Source organism: Somniosus microcephalus, chromosome 33 (assembly GCF_052327205.1).
Source record: "Somniosus microcephalus isolate GS21.2 chromosome 33, FLI_Smic_1.0, whole genome shotgun sequence".
Lineage (NCBI taxonomy): Eukaryota > Metazoa > Chordata > Chondrichthyes > Squaliformes > Somniosidae > Somniosus > Somniosus microcephalus.
The window spans coordinates 3,524,478-3,546,177 of NC_141019.1; the positions used below are offsets into that span (position 1 = coordinate 3,524,478).

The window sequence follows — 21,700 nt, forward strand, 5'->3', positions numbered from 1 at the left end:
GAATAGTGGGGTAACATTAGCTACCCGCCAATCCATGGGTACCGTTCCAGAGTCTATCGAGTTCTGGAAGATGACCAGCAATGCATCTACTATTTCTAGGGCCACTTCCTTAAGTACCCTGGGATGTAGATTATCAGGCCCTGGGGATTTATCGCCCTTCAGTCCCATCAATTTTCCTAACACCATTTCCCTACAAATACTGATTTCTTTCAGTTCCACCCTTTCATCAGACCCTATGTTCCCCGGCATCTCTGGGAGGTTATTTGTGTCCTCCTTTGTGAAGACAGAACCAGAATATGTATTTAGTTGGTCTGCCATTTCTTTGTTCCCCATTATAAATTCCCCCGATTCTGACTGCAAGGGACCTACGCTTGACTTCACCAATCTTTTTCTCTTCACATATCTATAAAAGCTTTTACAGTCAGTTTTTATGTTCTCTGCAAGCTTACTCTGATATTCTATTTTCCCTTTCTTAATTAATCCCTTTGTCCTCCTTTGTTGAATCCTAAACTGCTCCCAATCCTCAGGATTATTGCTTTTTCTGGCCAATTTATATGCCCTCTCCTTGGACCTTATGCTATCCCTAATTTCCCTTGTTAGCCACGGTTGGGTCACCTTTTTTGTTTTATTTTTATGCCAAACTGGGATGAACAAATTCTGTAGTTCATCCATTCGGTCTTTGAATGTTTGCCATTGCCTATCCACCGTCAACCCTTTGAGTGCCATTCCCCAATCAATCCTACCCAACTCGCTCCTCAGACCATCGTAGTTTCCTTTATTTAAATTGAGGACCCTAGTCTCTGAGTCAACTACTTCATTCTCCATCTTAATGAAGAATTCGATCATATTATGATCGCTCCGACCCAAGGGGCCTCGTACAACAAGATTGTTAATTAATCCTTTCTCGTTACATAATACCCAGTCTAAGATGGCCTGATCTCTGTTTGGTTCCTCGACATATTGGTCCAGGAAACCATGCCGTAAACACTCCAGGAATTCCTCCTCCACAGTATTGTTACTCATTTGGTTGGCCCAATCTATATGTAGATTAAAGTCACCCATGATGACTGCTGTGCCCTTATTGCACGCTTCTTTAATTTCTCTTTTAATGCCATCCCCAACCTCCGCCTTACTGTTTGGAGGTCTATATACCACTCCCACTAACGTTTTTTTCCCCTTAGTATTTCTCAATTCTACCCATACAGATCCCACATCATCAGAGCTAATATCCTTCATTACAATTGTGTTAATCCCTTCTTTAACCAGTAATGCTACCCCACCTCCCTTTCCTTTTTGCCTATCTTTCCTGAATATCGAATACCCCTGGATGTTGAGTTCCCAGTCCTGGCCTTCCTTGAGCCACGTTTCCGTAATCCCAACCAAATCGTATTTGTTTACCTCTATTTGTGCAGCCAATCCATCCACCTTATTACAAATGCTCCTCGCATTAAGACACAAAGGCCTAGAAATTGAGTGCCCTTAGCGCCGATTTTGCGGCGCTAGAGGGCCTAGCGCTGCATTTGGCGCCGGCGCCGAAATTGCCTGGGGCCCTTACGCCGCGGTAGACCGGTAGCGCTGCGCCGGCACCGATGACGTCATCGGTGTGCGCAGCGTCCCGGTTGCCATGCCGACGGGCCCCAGCGCCGAAATTCAGTTGCGGCCGCCTCGCCCGTGGCAGCCGCAACTAAGACTCTGGCAACCGAGTCTTCCCCGAGTTAGCGCCGGCGCATTAAGGTCGCGCGGCGGCCGGCCGCTTTCCCGTCGGCTGCCTGCCCGCACCTCCCTCCCCGGACTCCTCCACCCCCCCCCCGCGGAACAGATGCGTCTGGCCTGCAAGCCCGGCACTTGTCCGAGGTGCCGGGCTCATTTTTTCAATATTTCAACGGACAGCGGGCGGGTGCAGGCAGCTCCTCCTTAACTGAAGGAGGAGGCCTGCACTTCCCCAGCCTGCCGCACCGCATCGGGTGCCGCAGCGCCGGATTAGCGCCGCAATTCGGCACTCAGCGCCCATTGGGAGGCGCTCACGCCCGCCAGTAGCGCCGGCAGCCGTCTGGGCGCGGCGCTACTGAATTTTTGGCGCGCGCAAGGGAATTAGCGCCGGCGCTAAATTTCCGGCGCTAAAGCCCTGGCGCGGCGTCAACTCAATTTCTAGGCCAAAGCCTTCAGGCTTGTTTTTTTAACGCTCTTAGACCTATTAGAATTATTATTTACTGTGGCCATGTTTGATTTAAACCGTTGATTTCTCTGACTGCCACGTTTGTTTTTCTCCTTCCTATCTTTTGCTTTTATACAGCAGCTATCTCCTGTGCGCCAGTGTTAATGGAGTAGGTGTTAGCATTTGCCCATTGGGAATGGACAGCTGCAACGCAGCTGAACACACTGACTGTTGTTAAGTGCTTTTGCATGCTAAGGAGCAATTGAAGTTTTCTTAAATTCCTACTGCTTTCTTTTAACGCAAAAGGCACATCTAATACTCACTCAGAGTCACTGTTAACTGGAAGTGACAGGAAGGTGACCTGAAGTGGGCCGAATCGGCATTCGGGACTGGTCGGAAACTAATGCACAAAGAGGCACGAGGACTGCTGAAAAGCCCAGAGTGTCTCGATGGGAGAGTGCTCCATATACTGCACACCCCATGTGGGTGCTTAAGTGCCTGTGTTACGATCGTTGTCATGGGGATGAGAAGGCTGGCCTGGCTCAATTTACTGATGGGAGCTCCTTTCCCTGATTTGAGTAGTCTAGCAGTGGATTGGGAAATCTGGTGACGCAGCAGCTCTTACAGGGCAGGATAGCGCTATCAAAGGGAAATTTGAGGTGGGGACATTAAAGTTAACTGACTGACCACAAAGTCACTGTGGAGCCAAGGGGGTAACACTGCTCCTTTGATGCTGAAGAGTTGGAAGCCCTCCTGCAGGAGATGCACCAGAGTGGCCCAATTTGGGGCTGAAGACCTCCCTCCAGTAAAAGTACAGGTGCCAGCTGCATCGAAGGAGGTTGGCAACTGAGTCCTTGCAATCCCTTCCGCCTGGCTGCAAATGAGGAAAACGTTTTCTGGTATCAGGAGGAAGATGAAGGTGAGTGTGCTCCTCACTGTTGCTCACAGTTCCTGTGGGGCTTGTTAATCACGCACAAACCTAAGTTGGGAACTCCCACACCCGCTGGGAGGTACCATTTTGAGAAAGCTGCGCACCGTTCTTTAGTTATGGCAAAGCTGGATGGCACCTATCTGTTGAAGGTAGAGCGAGCAGAGCTGGAGTAACCCAAGCTTCCAGACCAAGGCCCTCCTCTGCTGTTGGAGGGTCATTGCAGTGGGGTCAGCAGCCTTGGTTTCTTAACAGCCATTCCACCATCCCCAGCATTTTATGTCCAAAAATGTGACCACTGTGGACAGCCACTCACTGATGCCACCATGGCTGCTTGCCAGATAATGATCACTGCGATGCATAATATTTCTGTGGCAAAATACCACCTGAACAGTACGCGCCAATGCTTTCTTTTCACATAGGCATAAGGTTGACATGCCATCTGCGACATCTTGTACTGGAGGGAAGCCTACCACTTGGTGAAAGCTCCGCGCCCTGTCCAGTTGATGCCCTCTTTCCACAGGGAAAGGGGTGAAGGTGTTGCACTTTGCCAACACGCCGTTTGATAGATGTAGACTGCAGACTGCCTGATGCGGTTCGTGTTTTGTCGGATGGCTTGGAAGGCGCCATTAGCTGGAAGGCGCCATTAGCAGGAAAGCTTCATGCTGTGATAACCGCCTACAAAAAGAAGCCATCCCTGTTCTGGTACAACTGTGTGGTAGCCTGTCTTGTGAAGCAGAGGTGAAGAAGACAGGTCTCCTCTCACGTGTCCAGGTATGTATTGGAGGGGGGGTCTGTAAATATGGCTCCCGGCTTAGTGACAAATGCCTTGGGTGTCGTTCTGCCTCTGCTTGACAGTCCCTGAGGAACTCCTTTTCCCTATCTGAAGCCTCCAGAATGTTCGGAACACGGCAAGGAATGGCCATACTTACCACTTTGTACGGTGCCATTTAAAGGCCTGCAGCAGCCTAGAATACTGAAGGAAAGCAACAACAGCAAAAAGTAAACGCAAAACTACCAGAGCTGCAAGCAAAAAACAACTAATGCAGGGGGCAAAATTTAAAGGCATTGACCAAAAAAAATGTAATCAAAACTTTTCCTGTCAGCACAAGCTGCAGCTGTCTTTAAGAGGCCTGTTTGGTCGGGCCCCAGGTTACCCGATGAATCTTAGATTGATGGGTGAGCAGCAGTCTGAATATCAGGAATTCTGGCGCGGGACCAATATTTACTTAATTTTTCTATTTCAATGAGGCCTGTACATGCTCGTAGCACAGCTTCATGTTTAGACAGAAAATCACTGGTCGCGCACTCAGCACTCTGCAAACTGAGCGCACGCATGCCTGCGGGCTTCATTTTCCAATGCCCACCTGCTGCCTGCGGGGCTCTGAGCACTGGCAAAGCTCTGGCAAATTCCCCGGCAAATTCTCCTCCTTAAAAGTATCGACCAAGCTGATCAGGGATTGTGTGGACTGTGATGTCACGGATGGCAACTGGATAAGTCCAAATTACAATGCAGATGTCTGCCAGTTTGCACTGAATGAGTCTTGGGGTGTAAAAAGAATAGTTGACTCCTCTTGCCACTGGGCATACCGGCCTCCAAGATGCACAATTTTGCTAAGCTGAGAGGTGATTTAGCCAAAGTGGACTGGAAACAGCTACTTGAAGGTAAATGAGTGTCAGAGCAGTGGGAGGCATTCAAGGAGGAGAGAGTGAGGGTTCAGAGCAAGTATGTTCCCTTAAAGCAAAAGGGTGGGACTAACAGATCTGGAGCTCCCTGGATGTCGAGGGACATACAGGGTAGGATAAAGAAAAAAAGGGAAGCTTATGACAGATACCGAGGGCTCAATACTGCAGAAACTCTAGAGGAGTATAGAAAGTGCAGGGGTACAATTTAAAAAGGAAATTAGGAAAGCAAAGAGAGCATAAAAAAATATTGGCAAGGAAAACCCAAAGATGTTTTATAAGTACATTAAGAGCAAGAGGATAACTAAAGAAAGAGTAGGTCCTATTAGAGACCATAAAGGTAACCTGTGTGTGGAGGCGGGAGACGTCGGTAGGGTTTTAAATGAATACTTTACGTCTGTTTTCACAAAGGAGAGGGGCGATGCAGACATTGCAATCAGGGAGGAGGACTGTGAAATATTAGATGAAATAAACATAGTGAGAGAGGAAGTATTAAGGGGTTTAGCAGCTTTGAAAGTGGATAAATCCCCAGGCCCGGATGAAATGTATCCCAGGCTAAGAGAAGCAAAAGAGGAAATAGCAGAGGCTCTGACCATCATTTTCCTATCCCCTCTGGCTACAGGTGATACTGGAGGACTGCTAACGTGGTACCCTTGTTTAAAAAGGGAGAAAGGGATAGACCGAGTAATTACAGGCCAGTCAGCCTAACCTTGGTGGTGGGAATATTATTGGAAAAAATTCTGAGGGACAGGATAAATCTTCATTTAGAAAGACACTGATTAATCAAGGACAATCAGCATGGATTTGTTAACGTGTCTGACTAACTTGATTGAATTTTTTGAGGAGGTAACAAGGGGGTTAGATGAGGGTAGTGCGTTTGATGTAGTGTATATGGACTTTAGCAAGGCTTTTGATAAGGTCCCACATGGCAGACTGGTCACGAAAGTAAAAGCCCATGGGATCCAGGGCAAAGTGGCAAGTTGGATCCAAAATTGGCTCAGAAGTAGGAAGCAAAGGGTAATGGTCGAAGGGTGTTTTTGTGACTGGAAGGCTGTTTCCAGTAGGGTTCCGCAAGGCTCAGTACTGGGTCCTTTGCTTTTTGTGGTATATATCAATAATTTAGACTTGAATGTAGGAAGTATGATTAAGAAGTTTGTCGATGATACAAAAATCGGCTGTGTGGTTGATAATGAAGAAGAAAGCTGCAGACTGCAGGAAGATATCAATGAACTGGTCAGGTGTGCAGAACAGTGGCAAATGGAAATCAATCCGGAGAAGTGTGAGGTAATGCATTTGGGGAGGGCTAACAAGGCAAGGGAATACACATTAAATGGTAGGACACTGAGTAGTGTAGAGGAACAAAGGGACCTTGGAGTGCATGTCCACAGATTCCCTGAAGGTAGCAGGACAGGTAGATAAGGTGGTTAAGAAGGCATACGGGATACTTGCCTTTATTAGCCGAGGCATAGAATACAAGAGCAGGGAGGTTATGCTTCAACTGTATAAAACACTAGTTAGGCTGCAGCTAGAGTACTGCGTGCAGTTCTGGTCACCACATTACAGGAAAGATGTGATTGCACTAGAGAGGGTACAGAGGAGATTTACAAGGATGTTGCCGGGAGTGGAGAATTTTAGCTATGAGGAAAGACTGGATCGGCTGGGGTTGTTTTCCTTGGAACAGAGGAGGCTGAGGGGAGACCTTATTGAGGTGTATAAAATTATGAAGGGCATAGATAACGTGGACAGGAAGGACCTATTTCCCTTAGCAGAGGGGTCAAAAACCAGGGGGCATAGATTTAAAGTAATTGGTGGAAGGTTTAGAGGGGATTTGAGGGGAAATTTCTTCACCCAGAGGGTTGTGGGGGTCTGGAACTCACTGCCTGAAAGGGTGGTAGAGGCAGGAACCCTAACCACATTTAAAAAGTACTTGGATGTGCACTTGGGATGCTGTAACCTGCAGGGCTGCGGACCAAGAGCTGGAAAGTGGGATTAGGCTGGATAGCTCTTTGTTGGCTGGCGCGGACACGATGGGCCGAAATGGCCTCCTTCCGTGCTGTAACTTTCTATGATTCTATGCACAGACCTCCTCCTAGGCCAAGGTTGTGGCAGCTGCCAACAGCGGGAGTCCCTGGCCACGGTCCCACCCTCTCTGCGCCACTGACTTGTAAGGGGTAGGTGGAGGCTCTGCAGCTGAGGGTGGACCGCCGGCCTACAAGATTCTTTCTCCGTCTCTACCACTGGCTCCTGCTCACTCACGATCTGTGCTTCGCCCAGTGAACTCGCCTCAAACTGATTATCTAAGTCCCATGGGGTGGGATTTAACTGTGCTGAGGCTTGGTGGTGTGAGTGATGCAGTTTGCTGTGAGTGGTCGCCACTGGAACCTACTATGGTGACTGAGAAGTATCATCTGAGACACAGCTAATGGTGTGTGTAATTCTGCTTCGCTGCACTGTGTGTGTTTGCGTATATATGTGTGAGGTGTGAACATATGAACATATCTGATCTCACGTGGAACTCCCACATCTCCTCCATGGCTAAACCTGCCTCCAAGAAAATCTGTTTCCTCTTTTGTGCCAAGCATTGTTTTTTCTCAAACAGCTCTTAACGCTCCATAAAGCCCAAGTCTGTCAATACTTAAAACAGTGTTCTTCTAGCCCCTCTCTCACACTCCTAGACACAATCTAGGAAAAGCCTTGAAGCCTGATAACCAATTCTTCCCCTATATTTAAGCTCTAACTCTCCCTTTGTCAGCACCTTATTTGTCTCTATTTTATCGATACTTCTATGGTCAGTGCTCCTCTGAACTGCCCTCCCCTGTTGTTCCTAAGCTCCAAATATCTCGTTCTACACCCTCTTCCTCCCTGCATGCTCAGTGTTGAGTTGGAGAGTCATCGCACATCTCCTACTCTAATTCATCCTTTCCCAAGCCCTCAAACCTGTGGAATCTTCACTCCGTCAGTCCTCTCCTATTGTTTTCAACCTTGGTGGCACCCTGCACTGTAGGCCTTGGCACTTCACCTAGAGGTTTCTCAATAAAGAAACAAGAATGCATTCTGGAGATAGGTTGGATGATCACCAGACTCTGCTGTCAGTCTTGCCCTACAGTCAAACCATACAGGACCGGTGTTACGAATGCGCGCTCCTGGTGTGAAGTCATGCGTGTTAGGAACGCAGATCAGGAAATTGTGGGAACACTCCTCATGATTCCCCTCCCTGCCCCCAAGGGCTGTGCAGCTGTAGCTTTGGCCCTTGCATGTTGTTGTCTGATTATTATTGCTCCAATTAACAATTGCTCATCTCCCCCAGGGTTGGTTTGCCGGGCGGAACTTGGCTGTCTCCCAGGTTAAAACGAAATATCTGCTCTGGGTTGATGATGACTTCATCTTCGCTGCAGACACCAAGTTGGAGAAGATGGTGGACATCCTGGAGAAAACAACTCTGGATATGGTGAGCTCACTGCCCTGTGTTAAACGTTAGCCGTGTAAGGGGAGACCTTCCCCTTCGACACCCCTCAAATTAATAGAAAATCAAAGGGGTGGGCGGGGGATTGCTATTTCCTGAAGCAGAAAATCTACTGTTGCATAAACGTTTGTGCAAGTCCAACAGTCCCAACAGATTTTGATACCATCGAACCAAATTTTGATGCTATGGCAAGTGATGAAACCATTTCTGTGTCAGCCGTGGCTCAGTGGGTCGGACTCTTGGCCTCGGAGTCAGAAGGTTGCAGGTTCAAGCCCTCACTCCAGAGACTTGAGCACAAAAATCCAGGCTGACACGCCAATGGAGTACTGAGCGAGTGCCGCACTGTCAGAGGTGCCGTCTTTCGGCTGAGACGTTAAACCAAGGCCCCGTCTGCTCTCTCAGGTGGACATAAAAGATCCCACGGCCACTATTTCGAAGAAGAGCAGGGGAGTTCTCCCTGGTGTCCTGGGCCAATATTTATCTCTCAACCAACATCACTAAAAAAAAACCAGATGATCTGGTCATTGCTGTTTGTGGGACCTTGCTGTGCGCAAATTGGCTGCTGCGTTTCCTACATTACAACAGTGACTCCACTTCAAAAAGTACTTCATTGGCTGTAAAGCGCTTTGAGACGTCCTGAGGTCGTGAAAGATGCTGTAGAAATGTAAGTCCTATCTTTTTCTTTTTTAACGGTCTCTGTTTATTTAGATGAGTTTCACCATCTTTGTCTCTTGGATTTGATAAAACAAGTATGCCTTGTGAGGTAGGAATTTTAATCACTAAAACACCAAGATGGATCGACTCCTGAAACCAGAGCGCTTGGATCTGGACCCCCATGCCTCAGACGCAGCCACACAGTTCGGACACTGGTTCCAATGCTTCGAATTTTTCATTGCAAACTCATCCACCGCCATAGCAGCCGCAACCGCTACCGGAGACATGAAACTGGGAATCCTGCGAAACTGGGTGAGCCATCGGGTCTCCCCTCTCATCCAAGATGCCACCAGCTACGGGGATGCCTGCACCATTCTGAAGGCCCACTCCGTGCGGCCAATAAACGAGGTGTACGCCAGGCATCTTCTGACTACTCGCACGCAGCGGCATGGTGAGTCACTAGAGGACTTTATACTAAGCTTAAAAGTACTGGGCAGAGACTGTAACTGTAAGGCCGTGTCTGCCATCGTGTACACGGAGGAGCTGATCCGAGACTCCTTTATTGCGGGCCTCAGTTCAAATTACATTCGGCAGAAACTGTTTGAAAAGGAGGGGCTGGACTTAAAACAGGCTATAGATATAGCGCGATCGCTGGATATGGCCCAGAAGAACTCTGAATCCTGTTCCCCAGGCCACGCGGCCCACTCCGCCTCGTGCGCGCCGTGGGGGCCGCCATCTTGGAAGCCATCTTGTCCACCCTCATGGAGTCCACCATCTTGCCCCGACTACACGGACCTCTAGGACCCACTGGTGGCCTCGATCACAGTGGATCAATCCAGGCCGCATCCGTTGTCTAAATCGATGATGGACATAGAGGTAAACGGGAACAAGGTTAAATGCTTGATTGACTGCGGGAGCACCGAAAGCTTTATTCATCCTAGCCTGGTAAAACGACTTTCACTAATGATAGTCCCCACACAGGGCAAAATCGCCATGGCCGATAAGACCCATACCTAGACAACGTCACCATCTGCGGCCACGACCAGCAAGACCACGACTCGAACCTCGCGAGATTTCTGAAAACCGCCCTCAGACTCAATCTCACCTACAACGAGGATAAGTGTGTCTTTAGCACCACGCGCCTCTGTATCCTGGGCTGCGTGGTGGAAAACGGGGAAATCGGTCCGGACCCCGACCGATTGCGCCCCCTACGGGAGCTACCCCTACCAAACACTCCCAAGGCCCTGAAAAGGTGCCTGGGGTTTTTCTCCTATTACGCCCAATGGGTCCCCAATTATTCCGACAAGGCCCGTCCCCTCCTGAAATCAACGTCCTTCCCGCTCACGGCCGAGGCCCACACCACCTTCAACAGCATTAAACACGACATTGAGAAGGCCGCGCTGCGGGCAGTGGACGAAAACATCCCTTTCCAGGTCGAAAGCGATGCGTCCGACTTCGCTTTAGCAGCCACCCTCAACCAGGATGGGCGGCCCGTAGCCTTTTTCTCAAGAACCCTCCAAGGGCCCGAGATCAGGCACTCCTCGGTAGAGAAGGAGGCCCAGGCCATAGTGGAGGCAGTGCGGCACTGGAGGCACTACCTAGCCGGCAAACGCTTCAACCTGCTTACCGACCAGCGGTCGGTAGCCTTCATGTTTAACAACAAACAGAGGGGGAAGATCAAGAACGACAAAATTCTCAGGTGGCGGATCGAACTCTCCACGTTTGAGTACGACATAATATATAGGCCGGGGGCCCTCAACGAATCCCCCGACGCCCTATCACGAGGGATGTGTGCCAGCATCCAGGGGGACAGGCTACAGGGCCTCCACAATGGCCTCTGCCGCCCGGGGGTCACCCGGCTATTCCACTTTATAAAATCCCGTAACCTGCCCTATTCCATCGAGGAGGTCCGGTCTATGACCAGGGACTGCCGCACCTGTGCGGAATGCAAGCCCCGTTTTTTCAGGCCCGACCGAGCCCACCTGATCAAAGCTACACGGCCATTCGAGCGCCTGAGCTTAGATTTCAAGGGACCACTCCCCTCCACCGACCGCAATGTGTACTTTCTCAACATTGTGGACGAGTACTCCCGCTTCCCATTCGCCTACCCCTGCCCAGATATGACCAGTGCCACGGTCATCAAGTGCCTCGGCAACCTGTTTTGCACGTTCGGCATGCCTAACTACATCCACACTGACAGGGGGGCGTCGTTCATGAGCGATGAACTGCGCCAATACCTGCTGTCGAAGGGGATAGCCACGAGTCGGACCACTAGTTATAACCCCCGGGGTAATGGGCAAGTGGAGAGGGAGAACGCGACAGTGTGGAAGGCGGTCACCTTAGCACTAAGGTCTAAAGGCTTCCCCACCTCCCGCTGGCAGGATGTCCTCCCAGACGTACTCCACTCGATAAGGTCGCTACTGTGTACTGCTACTAACGCCACTCCTCACGAGAAGATGTTTGTTTTTCCCCGCAAATCAACCTCAGGAGTATCCCTACCCTCGTGGTTCTCCACCCCAGGGACAGTCCTGTTACGGAAGCATGTGAGGGGCCACAAAACGGATCCCCTCGTGGAGGCAGTACACCTACTCCACGCAAACCCACAGTACGCATACGTCAAGCACGCCGACGGGCGTGAAGACACCGTGTCCATAAAGGACCTCGCCTCGGCAGGAAGCGACGTTGACGACCCATCACCACCACCCCCAGAAGAACCTCCACCATCCCCAAAGGTATCCTCACCACCCCCAGAAGTACCTGCAACACCCCCAGCACATGGGTATGCCCAGGAGGGCACCACGGACTCCTGGTCGGAACCCGAGGTACTGTTGCGACGTTCAGGAAGGACTATCACACCCCCGGACAGACTAAATCTGTAGAAGGGGTGAATGTGATGAAATATATGCCTTCATCAGCCTATGTGTTTCACCTGCTTGTATTGTGTGAACCGCCCCCTTTTGTTCCTATTGTGTGTATTGGCTACGCCCCTGTCTTTTGCCATATAAAGGTCTCAAGAGCTGTATGAGTCATTCCTACCAGACGAACCCGATGTGGGAAGGCCTGCAATGCTGCAATGTTCTTAGTGATTAAAAGCCTTCAGTTGAATCCTTGTCTTTGAGTTATTGATGGCATATCATGCCTTATTCTCTTCTCTATCACCACACAAACAGTATAGACTTGGGTATTACTCATCTGCCTGAGGCACAACCAAAGATCACTTAATCCAATAGTTTATTCAACAAGAGAACTGTTTTTTTTATAGCTCCTGTGTTAGCTAACTCTTATGGCTCTTTGGTCTAAGGGTGCTGTCTGAAATCCCACAGTTCCCAACTGGTTCACTAATGTCCTTTTAGGCAAGGAAACCTGCTGTCCTTACCCGGTCTGGCCTACATGACTGCTTACTTCCATCTCTGTAACATCGCCCGTCTCTGCCCCTACCCCAGTTCATCTGCTGCTGAAACCCTCATCAATGCCTCTGTTACTTCGAGACTCGACTATTCCAACGCACTCCTGGCCGGCCTCCCACCGTGCACTCTCTGTTAACTTCAGCTCATCCAAAACTCTGCTGCCCGTGTCCTAACTCGCACCAAGACCCGTTCACCCATCACCCCCTGTGCTCGCTGACCTACATTAGCTACCGGTCCAGCAACATTTAAAATTTCAAATTGTCATCCTTGTTATCAAATCCCTCCATGGCCTCGCCCCCCCTCCCTATCTCTGTAACCTCCTCCAGCCTCACAACCCTCAGAGAACTCCTCCAATTCTGGCCTCTTGTGCATCCCTGATTTCCTTCGCCCCTCTATTAGTGGCCGTGCCTTCAGCTGTCTAAGCCCTAAGTTCTAAAATTCCTTCCCTAATCCTCTCTAGCTCTCTGCACTTTTTAAGATGCTCCTTACCACCTCCCTCTTTGACCAAGTTTTTGGTCACCTGTCCTGATATCTCCTTATGTGGCTCGGTGTCAAAGTTTGTCTGATAATCGCTCCTGTGAAACGCCTTGGGATGTTTTACTACGTTAAAGGCGCTATAGAAATGCAAGCTGTTGTTATATGTGATAGTGATAGTGATTAGTGGATTGGCGGTTAGGATCAGATCAGCCATGATCTTATTGAATGGCGGAGCAGGCTCGAGGGGCCGATTGGCCTACTCCTGCTCCTATTTCTTATGTCCAATCCCATGCCAACATGGTTGACTCTTAAGTGCCCTCTGAAGTGGCACTGAGTTGTATCAAGCCGCTACCAGCGGTTTAAGAAAAAGGCCCAGCGCCTTTTGGGCAGCTAGGGATGGGCAATAAATGCCAGCAATGCCCACATCCTGAAAATTAATTTTTCTTAAGTTGATTTAACCCTTTTAATTCTCCCACAGCACAGCGGTGTGATGTAGTATACCCTTTTAGGGCCACTATCCAACAATTTTGGGAACTCAGGTTCCATCGCTTGGTGAGGTGCACAGAGGGAGGCAGCCTGTGCTTTGATTGTCCTCACTTCAAACACCACTTCTATTGGCTAATTATGGAGATGCACTGATAGCAAATAGGCACAATAAAAATACCATCTTACCTACCACACAATCTGTTTTCCGTTCCGTTCTAGGTTGGAGGCTCAGTGAGAGAGATAACTACTTATTCAGCCACATTTCGACACAAACTAAGTGTGGAGCCAGGTGGAGAGGATGGAGACTGCCTGAACATCCAGAAGGGATACTACCATGAAGTGGAAAGCTTCCCTAACTGTGTCGTCGCAGATGCCGTAATCAATTTCTTTATGGGCCGAACGGAAAAGATGCAGCAAGTGCAATTTGATCCTCATCTCTCAAGACAGGGACACTTAGGTGAGTGAATGACAGGTTGCCTTTTAGGGACACGGTGGTGGGCCATTAAAATCAGGACATGTAGGTGAGAACGTAGAAAATAAAAACAGAAAATGTTGGAAAAAACGCCTCCAATTAGAAACTAGACTGGGCCGATTTTCGGGCCCAGACTCATTGTGCGAGAGCAGCTCGTGCCCGAACAGAGGGGCATGAGGCCATTCTGAAATCAGACCTCGGGCCTCATCTACATCTTTGGGCGAGCTCTGGCATTTGCCCAGCAGGTCAGTCAGCAACTGTAAAGGCAGGTTAGCATTTCGAGTGTGCGTCCTTCATCACAACTGAAGACTACAAGATTAAGCAGGTGTGTTAGTAAGGTTGGAAAAAAACAGAAAGAAAAAGGGAAAGGATGAACAGATACGGAGAGGAAGTAAATGGGTTGAATGTGCAATGAGTAGGGGGTGAAAAAAAGGTGAGGTGGGAAGAGACAAAAAAGGTTGCAAGTTCAGCAAATTTGAGATTAAAGCAGAACATGTGGGCAAGACACAGTCAGCATGTGAGCCAACGTCACAAGTTGAGAACTCCATCAGCTGTGTTCAGGTGAAAGGTTTCCACCCTGAACTTCAACCTGACCTCTCCCTCCCTCCCTCCCTCCCTCCCTCCAGTACTGATAGACACAACCACAGTGTCAGCCGTGGCTCAGTGGGTAGCATTCTCACCTCCGAGTCAGAGGTTGTGGGTTCAAGAAGATCCCGGTGTCCCGGCTAATATTTATCCCTCAACCAACATCACTAAATCAGATGATCTGGTCATTATCACATTGCTGTTTGTGGGAGCTTGCTGTGCGCAAATTGGCTGCCGTGTTTCCCACATTACAACAGTGACCACACTTCAAAAGTACTTCATTGGCTGTAAAGCGCTTTGGAACATCCTGAGGTTATGAAAGGCGCTATAGAAATGCAAGTCTTTCTTTTTCATATCCCCCTGCTGTAAAGACAATGGTCTGAAGTTACTGAAGTCAATATTCAGATCAGAAGGTTGCTGAGTGCCCAGGAGAAGGATGAGATGCTCTTCCTGTAGCCTGCATTGGAACAGTAGAGGAGGCCAAAGTTGGAGAGATTAGAGTAGGAATTCAGAGGGGGAGATAAAGTGGTGAGCCTCAGGGAGGACAGGGCCTCACTTATAGACAGAGCAGAGATGTTCAGCAAAGTGATCAAAGTTTGGTCTTTCCGATGTACAGGAGACTCCACTTTGAGTACTGAATACAGTACACTAGATTAGAGGAAATCATGTAAATTGCTGTCTCAAATGGAAGGAGTGTTTGGGGCCCTGGGCTGTGGTGTGGAAGGAGGTGAATGTGTTGCAGGATGGTGCCAAGGGGAGGGCAGCTGAAAGTATGGGTGGTGGAATAGGGAACCAAGGTATCGTGGAAGGAATGGTCCCTCTAGAAAGTGGAGGGGGGGGTGGGAAATGTGCTTGGTAGTGGGCTTATGTTGCAGGTGATGGAAATGGTGGAAGATGATTTGGTGAATGTAGTGCCTGGTGGGATGGAAGGCGAGAACAAGGGCGACAAGGACAGGGGTGGAGGCAGGCAGGCAATGTTACAGATGTGGAAGTAGGCGGCCTTTGTGATGGAGATGACACGAGGTCAGAAGCTCAGCTCAGGGCCCAATAGGACGCCATGGTTGTGAACAGTCTGGTTCAAACTGAGACAGTGGATAAGAGAAAAATTTGGGCCATCGCTTGTCTGACCAACTGCATTGACTCTTCTCTTTTGCTGCAGAATTTTTCATTGATGCTCTGGGCCTTCTCCACATTGCCTCCTGCAGTGATGTCATGGTAGATCACGCCTCCAAAATCACGATGCCTTGGATGAAGAAAAGTGAAAGTGAAAAAATGTACACTCAATTGCGTTATGTCCAGCCATCAGATGAGGATGCCAATTTACAGGACAAACTCTTTTATTTCAAAAACCGGTTGAAATGCATCAGGAGCAGCTGAGGAGATTACGTTTAGACTGTTTGAAAATTCAAATTACTTGAAAACTCACGTATACAGGTGCAAGTTGAACTCCAACTGTTTTGCCTCTGTTTTTCTCAAGAACTTCTGCCCTAGATTCTGAAATCACTCTTTCCCAGAACCTCAAGATCGTGGAACTCCTCATTTCTTCTTGTCATCACCAAACTATTGCTTCTTGATTTACCTCGTCTGCTCTCCTACTCTTTTCAAACTTGGCGGTGTCCTGCAACATACGCCCTGGCCCCTTGACTTAAACTTCTCAGTTTAAAAAAAACAAAGCCTAGTTACCTGTTTGACAGACTTTGATTGGAATCATGTTGTGTTCCTTTTTGGGTCTGTGTTGATTTGATAACACAGGGCAGTACTTTTTTTTAATAATAAGTATTGTAAAAAATAAGTCACATTTGGGCAGTTTGCAATATGAGAACATAAGAACATAAGAATTAGGAGCAGGAGTAGGCCATTTGGCCCCTCGAGCCTGCTCCGCCATTCAATAAGATCATGGCTGATCGTCAATCTCAACTCCACCTTCCCACCCGATCTCCATATCCCTCGATTCCCCTAGAGTCCAAAAATCTATCGATCTCAGCCTTGAATATACTCAACGACTCAGCCTCCACAGCCCTCTGGGGCAGAGAATTCCAAAGATTCACAACCCTCTGAGTGAAGAAATTCCTCCTCATCTCAGTCTTAAAAGATCGGCCCCTTATCCTGAGGCTATGACCCCTAGTTCTAGACTCTCCAGCCAGGGGAAACAACCTCTCAGCATCTACCCTGTCAATCCCCCTCAGAATCTTGTATGTTTCAATGAGATCACCTCTCATTCTTCTAAACTCCAGAGAGTATCGGCCCATTCTACACAATCTCTCCTCATAGGACAATCCCTCTCATCCCAGAAATCAATCTAGTGAACCTTCGTTGCACCGCCTCCAAGGCAAGTATATCCTTCCTTAGATAAGGAGACCAGAACTGTGCCCAGTACTCCAGGTGTGGTCTCACCAAAGCCCTATACAATTGTAGTAAGACTTCCTTACTCTTATACTCCAAACCCCTTGTAATAAAGGCCAACATGCCATTTGCCTTCCTTATTGCTCGCTGTACCTGCATGTTAACTTTCTGTGTTTCCTGTACGAGGACACCCAAATCTCTCTGAACACCAACATTTAATGGTTTCTCACCATTTAAACAATATTCTGTTTTTCTATTCTTCTTACCAAAGTGAATAACCTCACATAGAGTCATAGTCATAACGGCACATAAGGAGGCCATTCAGCCCATCGAGTCTGTGCCGGCTCTCTGTAGAGCAATCCAGTCAGTCCCATTCCCCCGCTCTATCCCCGTAGCCCTGCAAGTTTATTTCCCTCAAGTGCCTATCCAGTCTCCCCTTAAAAACATTGATCTCCGCTTCCACCACTTCCGTCGGCAGCGAGTTCCAGGTCCTCACCACTCGCTGCGTAAAAAAGTTTTCCCTCACATTCCCCCTGTATCTCTTGCCCAAAACCTTAATTCTGTGTCCCCTAGTCCTTGTACCATCAACTAGTGGGAACAGCCTTTCCCCGTCTAGCCTATCCAAACCCGTCATAATCTTGTACACCTCTTATCAAATCACCCCGCAACCTCCTTTGCTCTAATGAAAACAAATCCAGCTTCTCCAACCTATCCTTGTAGCTAAGATCCCCCATCCCCGGATATTACTCCCCACATTATACTCCATCTGCCACCTTATTGCCCACTCACTTAACCTGTCTATATCCCTTTGCAGGCTCTTTGTGTGCTCCTCACAGCTTAATTTTCCACCTAGCTTTGTATCATCGGCAAACTTGGATACATTGCACTCTGTCCCTTCATCTAAGTCATTTCATATAGATTGTAAATAGCTGAGTTTGCAGCACCCCACTAGTTACAACCTGCCGATCTGAAAATGACCTGTTTATCCCTACTCTCTGTTTTCTGTCCATTAACCAATCCTCTATCCATGCTAATACATTACCCCCAACCCCATGTGCCCTTATCCTGCATAACAACCTTTTATGTGACACCTTATCGAATGCCTTTTGAAATGGAGTTGAGGTAGAAGATCAGCCATGATCTTATTGAATGGCGGAGCAGGCTTGAGAGGCCGAATGACCTACTCCTGCTTCTATTTCTTATGTTCGTAAATCCTCAAAAAACTTGAATAAATTTGTCAAACACGATTTCCCTTTCATAAAACCATGTTGACTCTGCCGAATCATATTATGATTTTCTATGTACCCTGATACTACTTTCTTCCTGATGACTGATGTCAGGCCTGTAGTTCCCTGTTTTTTCTCTCCCTCCTTTCTTGAATAGCGGGGTTACATTTGCTACCTTCCGCTAGCTAGGGAATTTTGGAAGGTCACAACCAATGCACCCACTATCTCTTCAGCCACCTCGTTTAGAACCCTAGGATGTAGGCCATCAGGTCCAGGGGCTTTGTCTGCTTTTAGTCCCATTAGTTTCTCAAGTACTTTTTCTCTACTGATATTAATTACTTTACGTTCCTCGCTCTCTTTAGCCCCTTGGTTCCCCACTATTTTTGGTATACTTTTTGTGCCTTCTACTGTGAAGACAGATACAAAATATTTGTTTAAAGTCTTTGCCATTTCCTTGTTCCCCAATATAATTTCTCCTGTCTCAGCCTCTAAAGGACCAACGCTTAGTTTTGCTACTCTCTTCCTTTTTACGTACTTGTAGAAGCTCTTACAATCCGCTTTTACGTTTCTTGCTAATTTACTAATATTCTGTTTTGGCAACAAGCCATTTTAATGGCCAATTCCAGCAGTTCGAATGTGTGTTCAAACACAAAATTCCTCAGGCCCTCTATCTTAACAAAGATGTCGACCTGTTTACGTTTGTTACTGGCACCAACAAGATAACCCCAATGGTTAAAGCTTGGCCAGCAGTTGGAGCCAAACAAAACAAGGAATTAAAGGGGAAATTTGCTGGGCATGCATATGGAAAGTGACACGCCCCATCCCATGGTTCTTCACCCATTAAAATTATTGGCCTAGATGCTCCCGTCCACACCACACCACCCACCAGGTGCGGGCAGAAAAGTGCCCAGGAATGCGCACTGCTGTGTCCTCACCTCTTTACGACTCCCCCCACCCTCCCATTTCCCTGTGTCCAGATCCTCCAACTGGTCCAGGGTACGATCGTCTGTCATGGCACACCTGGGTAGGCAGTGTAAGAATGGGTCCTAATGAGGACTTAAGGTGCAAATTCACCTATCTCGCACCATCTCCTCCGATCTTTCTCTAAATATAGAGGCATGCACAGAGGGAAACCATTTTACATAGAATTACATAGACTGTACAGCACAGAAACAGGCCATTCGGCCCAACTGGTCTATGCCGGTGTTTATGCTCCACACGAGCCTCCTCCCACCCCTCTTCATCTCACCCCATCAACATATCCTTCTATTCCTTTCTCCCTCAGGTGTTTATCAAGCGTCCCCTTAAATGTATCTCTGCTATTCACCTCAACCACTCCCTGTGGTAGCAAGTTCCACATTCTCACCACTCTCTGGGTAAAGAAGTTTCTGCTGAATCCCCGATTGGATTTATTGGTGACTATCTTATAAATCTATTCGAAGCATAGCATGAAATAGCCCTGAAGAAACAGGTAGAGCCAGCAGGCGTGGAGCTGACTGCATAAAATTCCTTTGTACCAAAGCATCAGAACAGCTAAATAGCAAAGTAGGGAAACAATTGTACAGCAAAGAAGCTTTAAGTTGGGGTCAAAAACAACAGATACAGCAATTGCTAAACAATGAGAGGGCTCATGTTATTGTCCTATTTATATAAACGGTTATTGTCCTATTTATATAAATGGTCAGCACAAGTCCGAGTGAAGACCCAACATCAGACAAGGGGCATCCTTTGCAGTGCTTGTCTAAACTGACCACTGAGCACCTGGGGCTCTCTTCAGGTACTCCAGACAGATTTTGTTGCTCAGTCCAATTGAAATATGTTTGGGAGGCTTAAATAGCCTTATGCACAGCACACCGATGCCAGCGCCAGATTATCCACACCTGCCAACATGCCACCAAACAGATCTACAGTCTCTCGCATACCTACTGGGCATTGACCATTGGAAACTGCACCTTCAGGTTCCGGGTCAGTGTATAACCAGTTGCCATTGTCAGCTATGGCTCAGTGGGTAGCACCCTTGCCTCTGAGTTAGGAAGGATTCTGGGTTCAAGTCCCACTCCAGGGATTGAGCACAAAAATCTAGGCTGACACTCCAGTGCAGTGCTGAGGGAGCGCTGCACTGTCGGAGGTGCCATCTTTCGGATGAGACGTTAAACCGAGGCCCCGTCTGCTCTCTCAGATGGACGTAAAAGATCCCATGGCACTATTTCAAAGAAGAGCAGGGGAGTTATTCCTGGTGTCCTGGCCCAATATTTATCCCTCAATCAGCATCACTAAAAAACTGATTAGCTGGCCATTAACACACATAAGGGGTAGACCATTTAGGACAGAAATGAGGAGGAATTTCTTCACCCAGAGAGTGGTGAACCTGTGGAATTCTCTACCACAGAAGGCAGTAGAGGCCAATTCATTAAATATATTCAAGAAGGAGTTAGATATATTTCTTAAGGCTAAAGGGATCAAGGGATATGGGGAGAAAGCAGGGACCGGGTACTGAATTTGGATGATCAGCCATGATCTCATTGAATGACGGAGCAGGCTCGAGGGGCCGAATGGCCTACTCCTGCTCCTATCTTCTATGTTTCTATGTTTGTGGAGCTTGCTGTGCTCAAATTTGCTGCTGCATTTCCCACATTACAACAGTGACTACACTTCAAAAAGTACTTCATTGGCTGTAAAGCGCTTTGGGATGTGCTGAGGTCGTGAAAGGCGCTATAGAAATGCAAGTCTTTCTTTATTGGCTGCACCACAAATATTGTGACCCCCACGGCCAACCTGCACCATATTTCCCAGCTTTAGTGCTTAAGCTGGGAAATATACCCTCCAGTGTCAGTGGCCAAGCACTCCCAGGTCAGGTGTAGCATAGGTTAAATACACTGTAAAGGTCCGTCTACACTACTCCATCAATATACGATACCTTAATCTCAACTTCTAAAGAACACTTCCCCAATGTATCAGTGTGACATTTTAATCGTCCCTGAATATGGAATCCTCTAATTGAGGCTTTCAATTTGTGGGCGCCTTTATTATGAGCTATGGTGAGGCTGTTGAAACCTAATTCATTGAACTCCCTTACAGCCAGTAGGGAGAGGAGACTTTAATAACATTAGCTTGAGCTGGATTCAAATGTAGAAGTGATGTTACAGTTATTGTAGCCAACTGTGTCACCCAGTCCCATGACTATTAATGTCTAAAAGTAGTGTGATTCCAAGTATATTTTAAGGGTACAAAATAATTAGAAAAAGCGCAGCTTTGCCTTGGAGCTGGTCTTGGAAGCATCGGAAGAATGGAATGGGATTTATAGCAGTATGCGAGGCCCAATATCATAATGATGTGTCCTACATAAACCGATAAAGCAAATTAAAAAGATAACAAGATAACAATCAGCAGGAATGCAGTGCAGCACTGGTCACCATTTAACTCTTACATTACCTCAAAGTTATCAAGGGCTGACAAGCTACAAGGCAAGATTAAAGTAGTTATTTTATTTGGTACTGCAACTAGTCATCACCAACAACACGGTGCAAACACCTGGGGCTGGATTTTCATTCAGCAGTCGGGAAGGAGGCGGGACTACAACTTTCGGGTTTTAGTCCCGCCTCCATCGACGTCCGGCCAATCCACGCGATTTTCCCTTGATTGATCTTGTTGAGCCCGCCCAGCGGGCTCAGCAGGCCAATTAAGGGCCACCCGGCAACAGGTGACGTCACAGACTGAAATTTCATCTGTCAAGAGGTGTTGACAGATGAAATATCAGTGTTTCACAGCTGTTTGAAGCTGTCAAACACTGACAGTCTGACTTCTAACCTGAGTCCTTCTAC

General features: G+C 47.9%; 1 protein-coding gene across 1 annotated transcript in view; it reads left to right on the forward strand.

Moving 5' to 3' along the window:
* Positions 1 to 15,762, forward strand: part of LOC147096936 (beta-1,4 N-acetylgalactosaminyltransferase 1-like) — a 223,934-nt gene extending 208,172 nt beyond the window's left edge. Inside the window, exons 9-11 of the mRNA XM_085972600.1 lie at positions 8,074 to 8,214; positions 13,473 to 13,710; positions 15,470 to 15,762. Coding sequence (XP_085828726.1) covers positions 8,074 to 8,214; positions 13,473 to 13,710; positions 15,470 to 15,687 — 597 coding nt within the window. The 3' untranslated portion in view covers positions 15,688 to 15,762. The remainder of the gene's footprint in view (positions 1 to 8,073; positions 8,215 to 13,472; positions 13,711 to 15,469) is intronic.
* Positions 15,763 to 21,700: the final 5,938 nt, after the last annotated feature.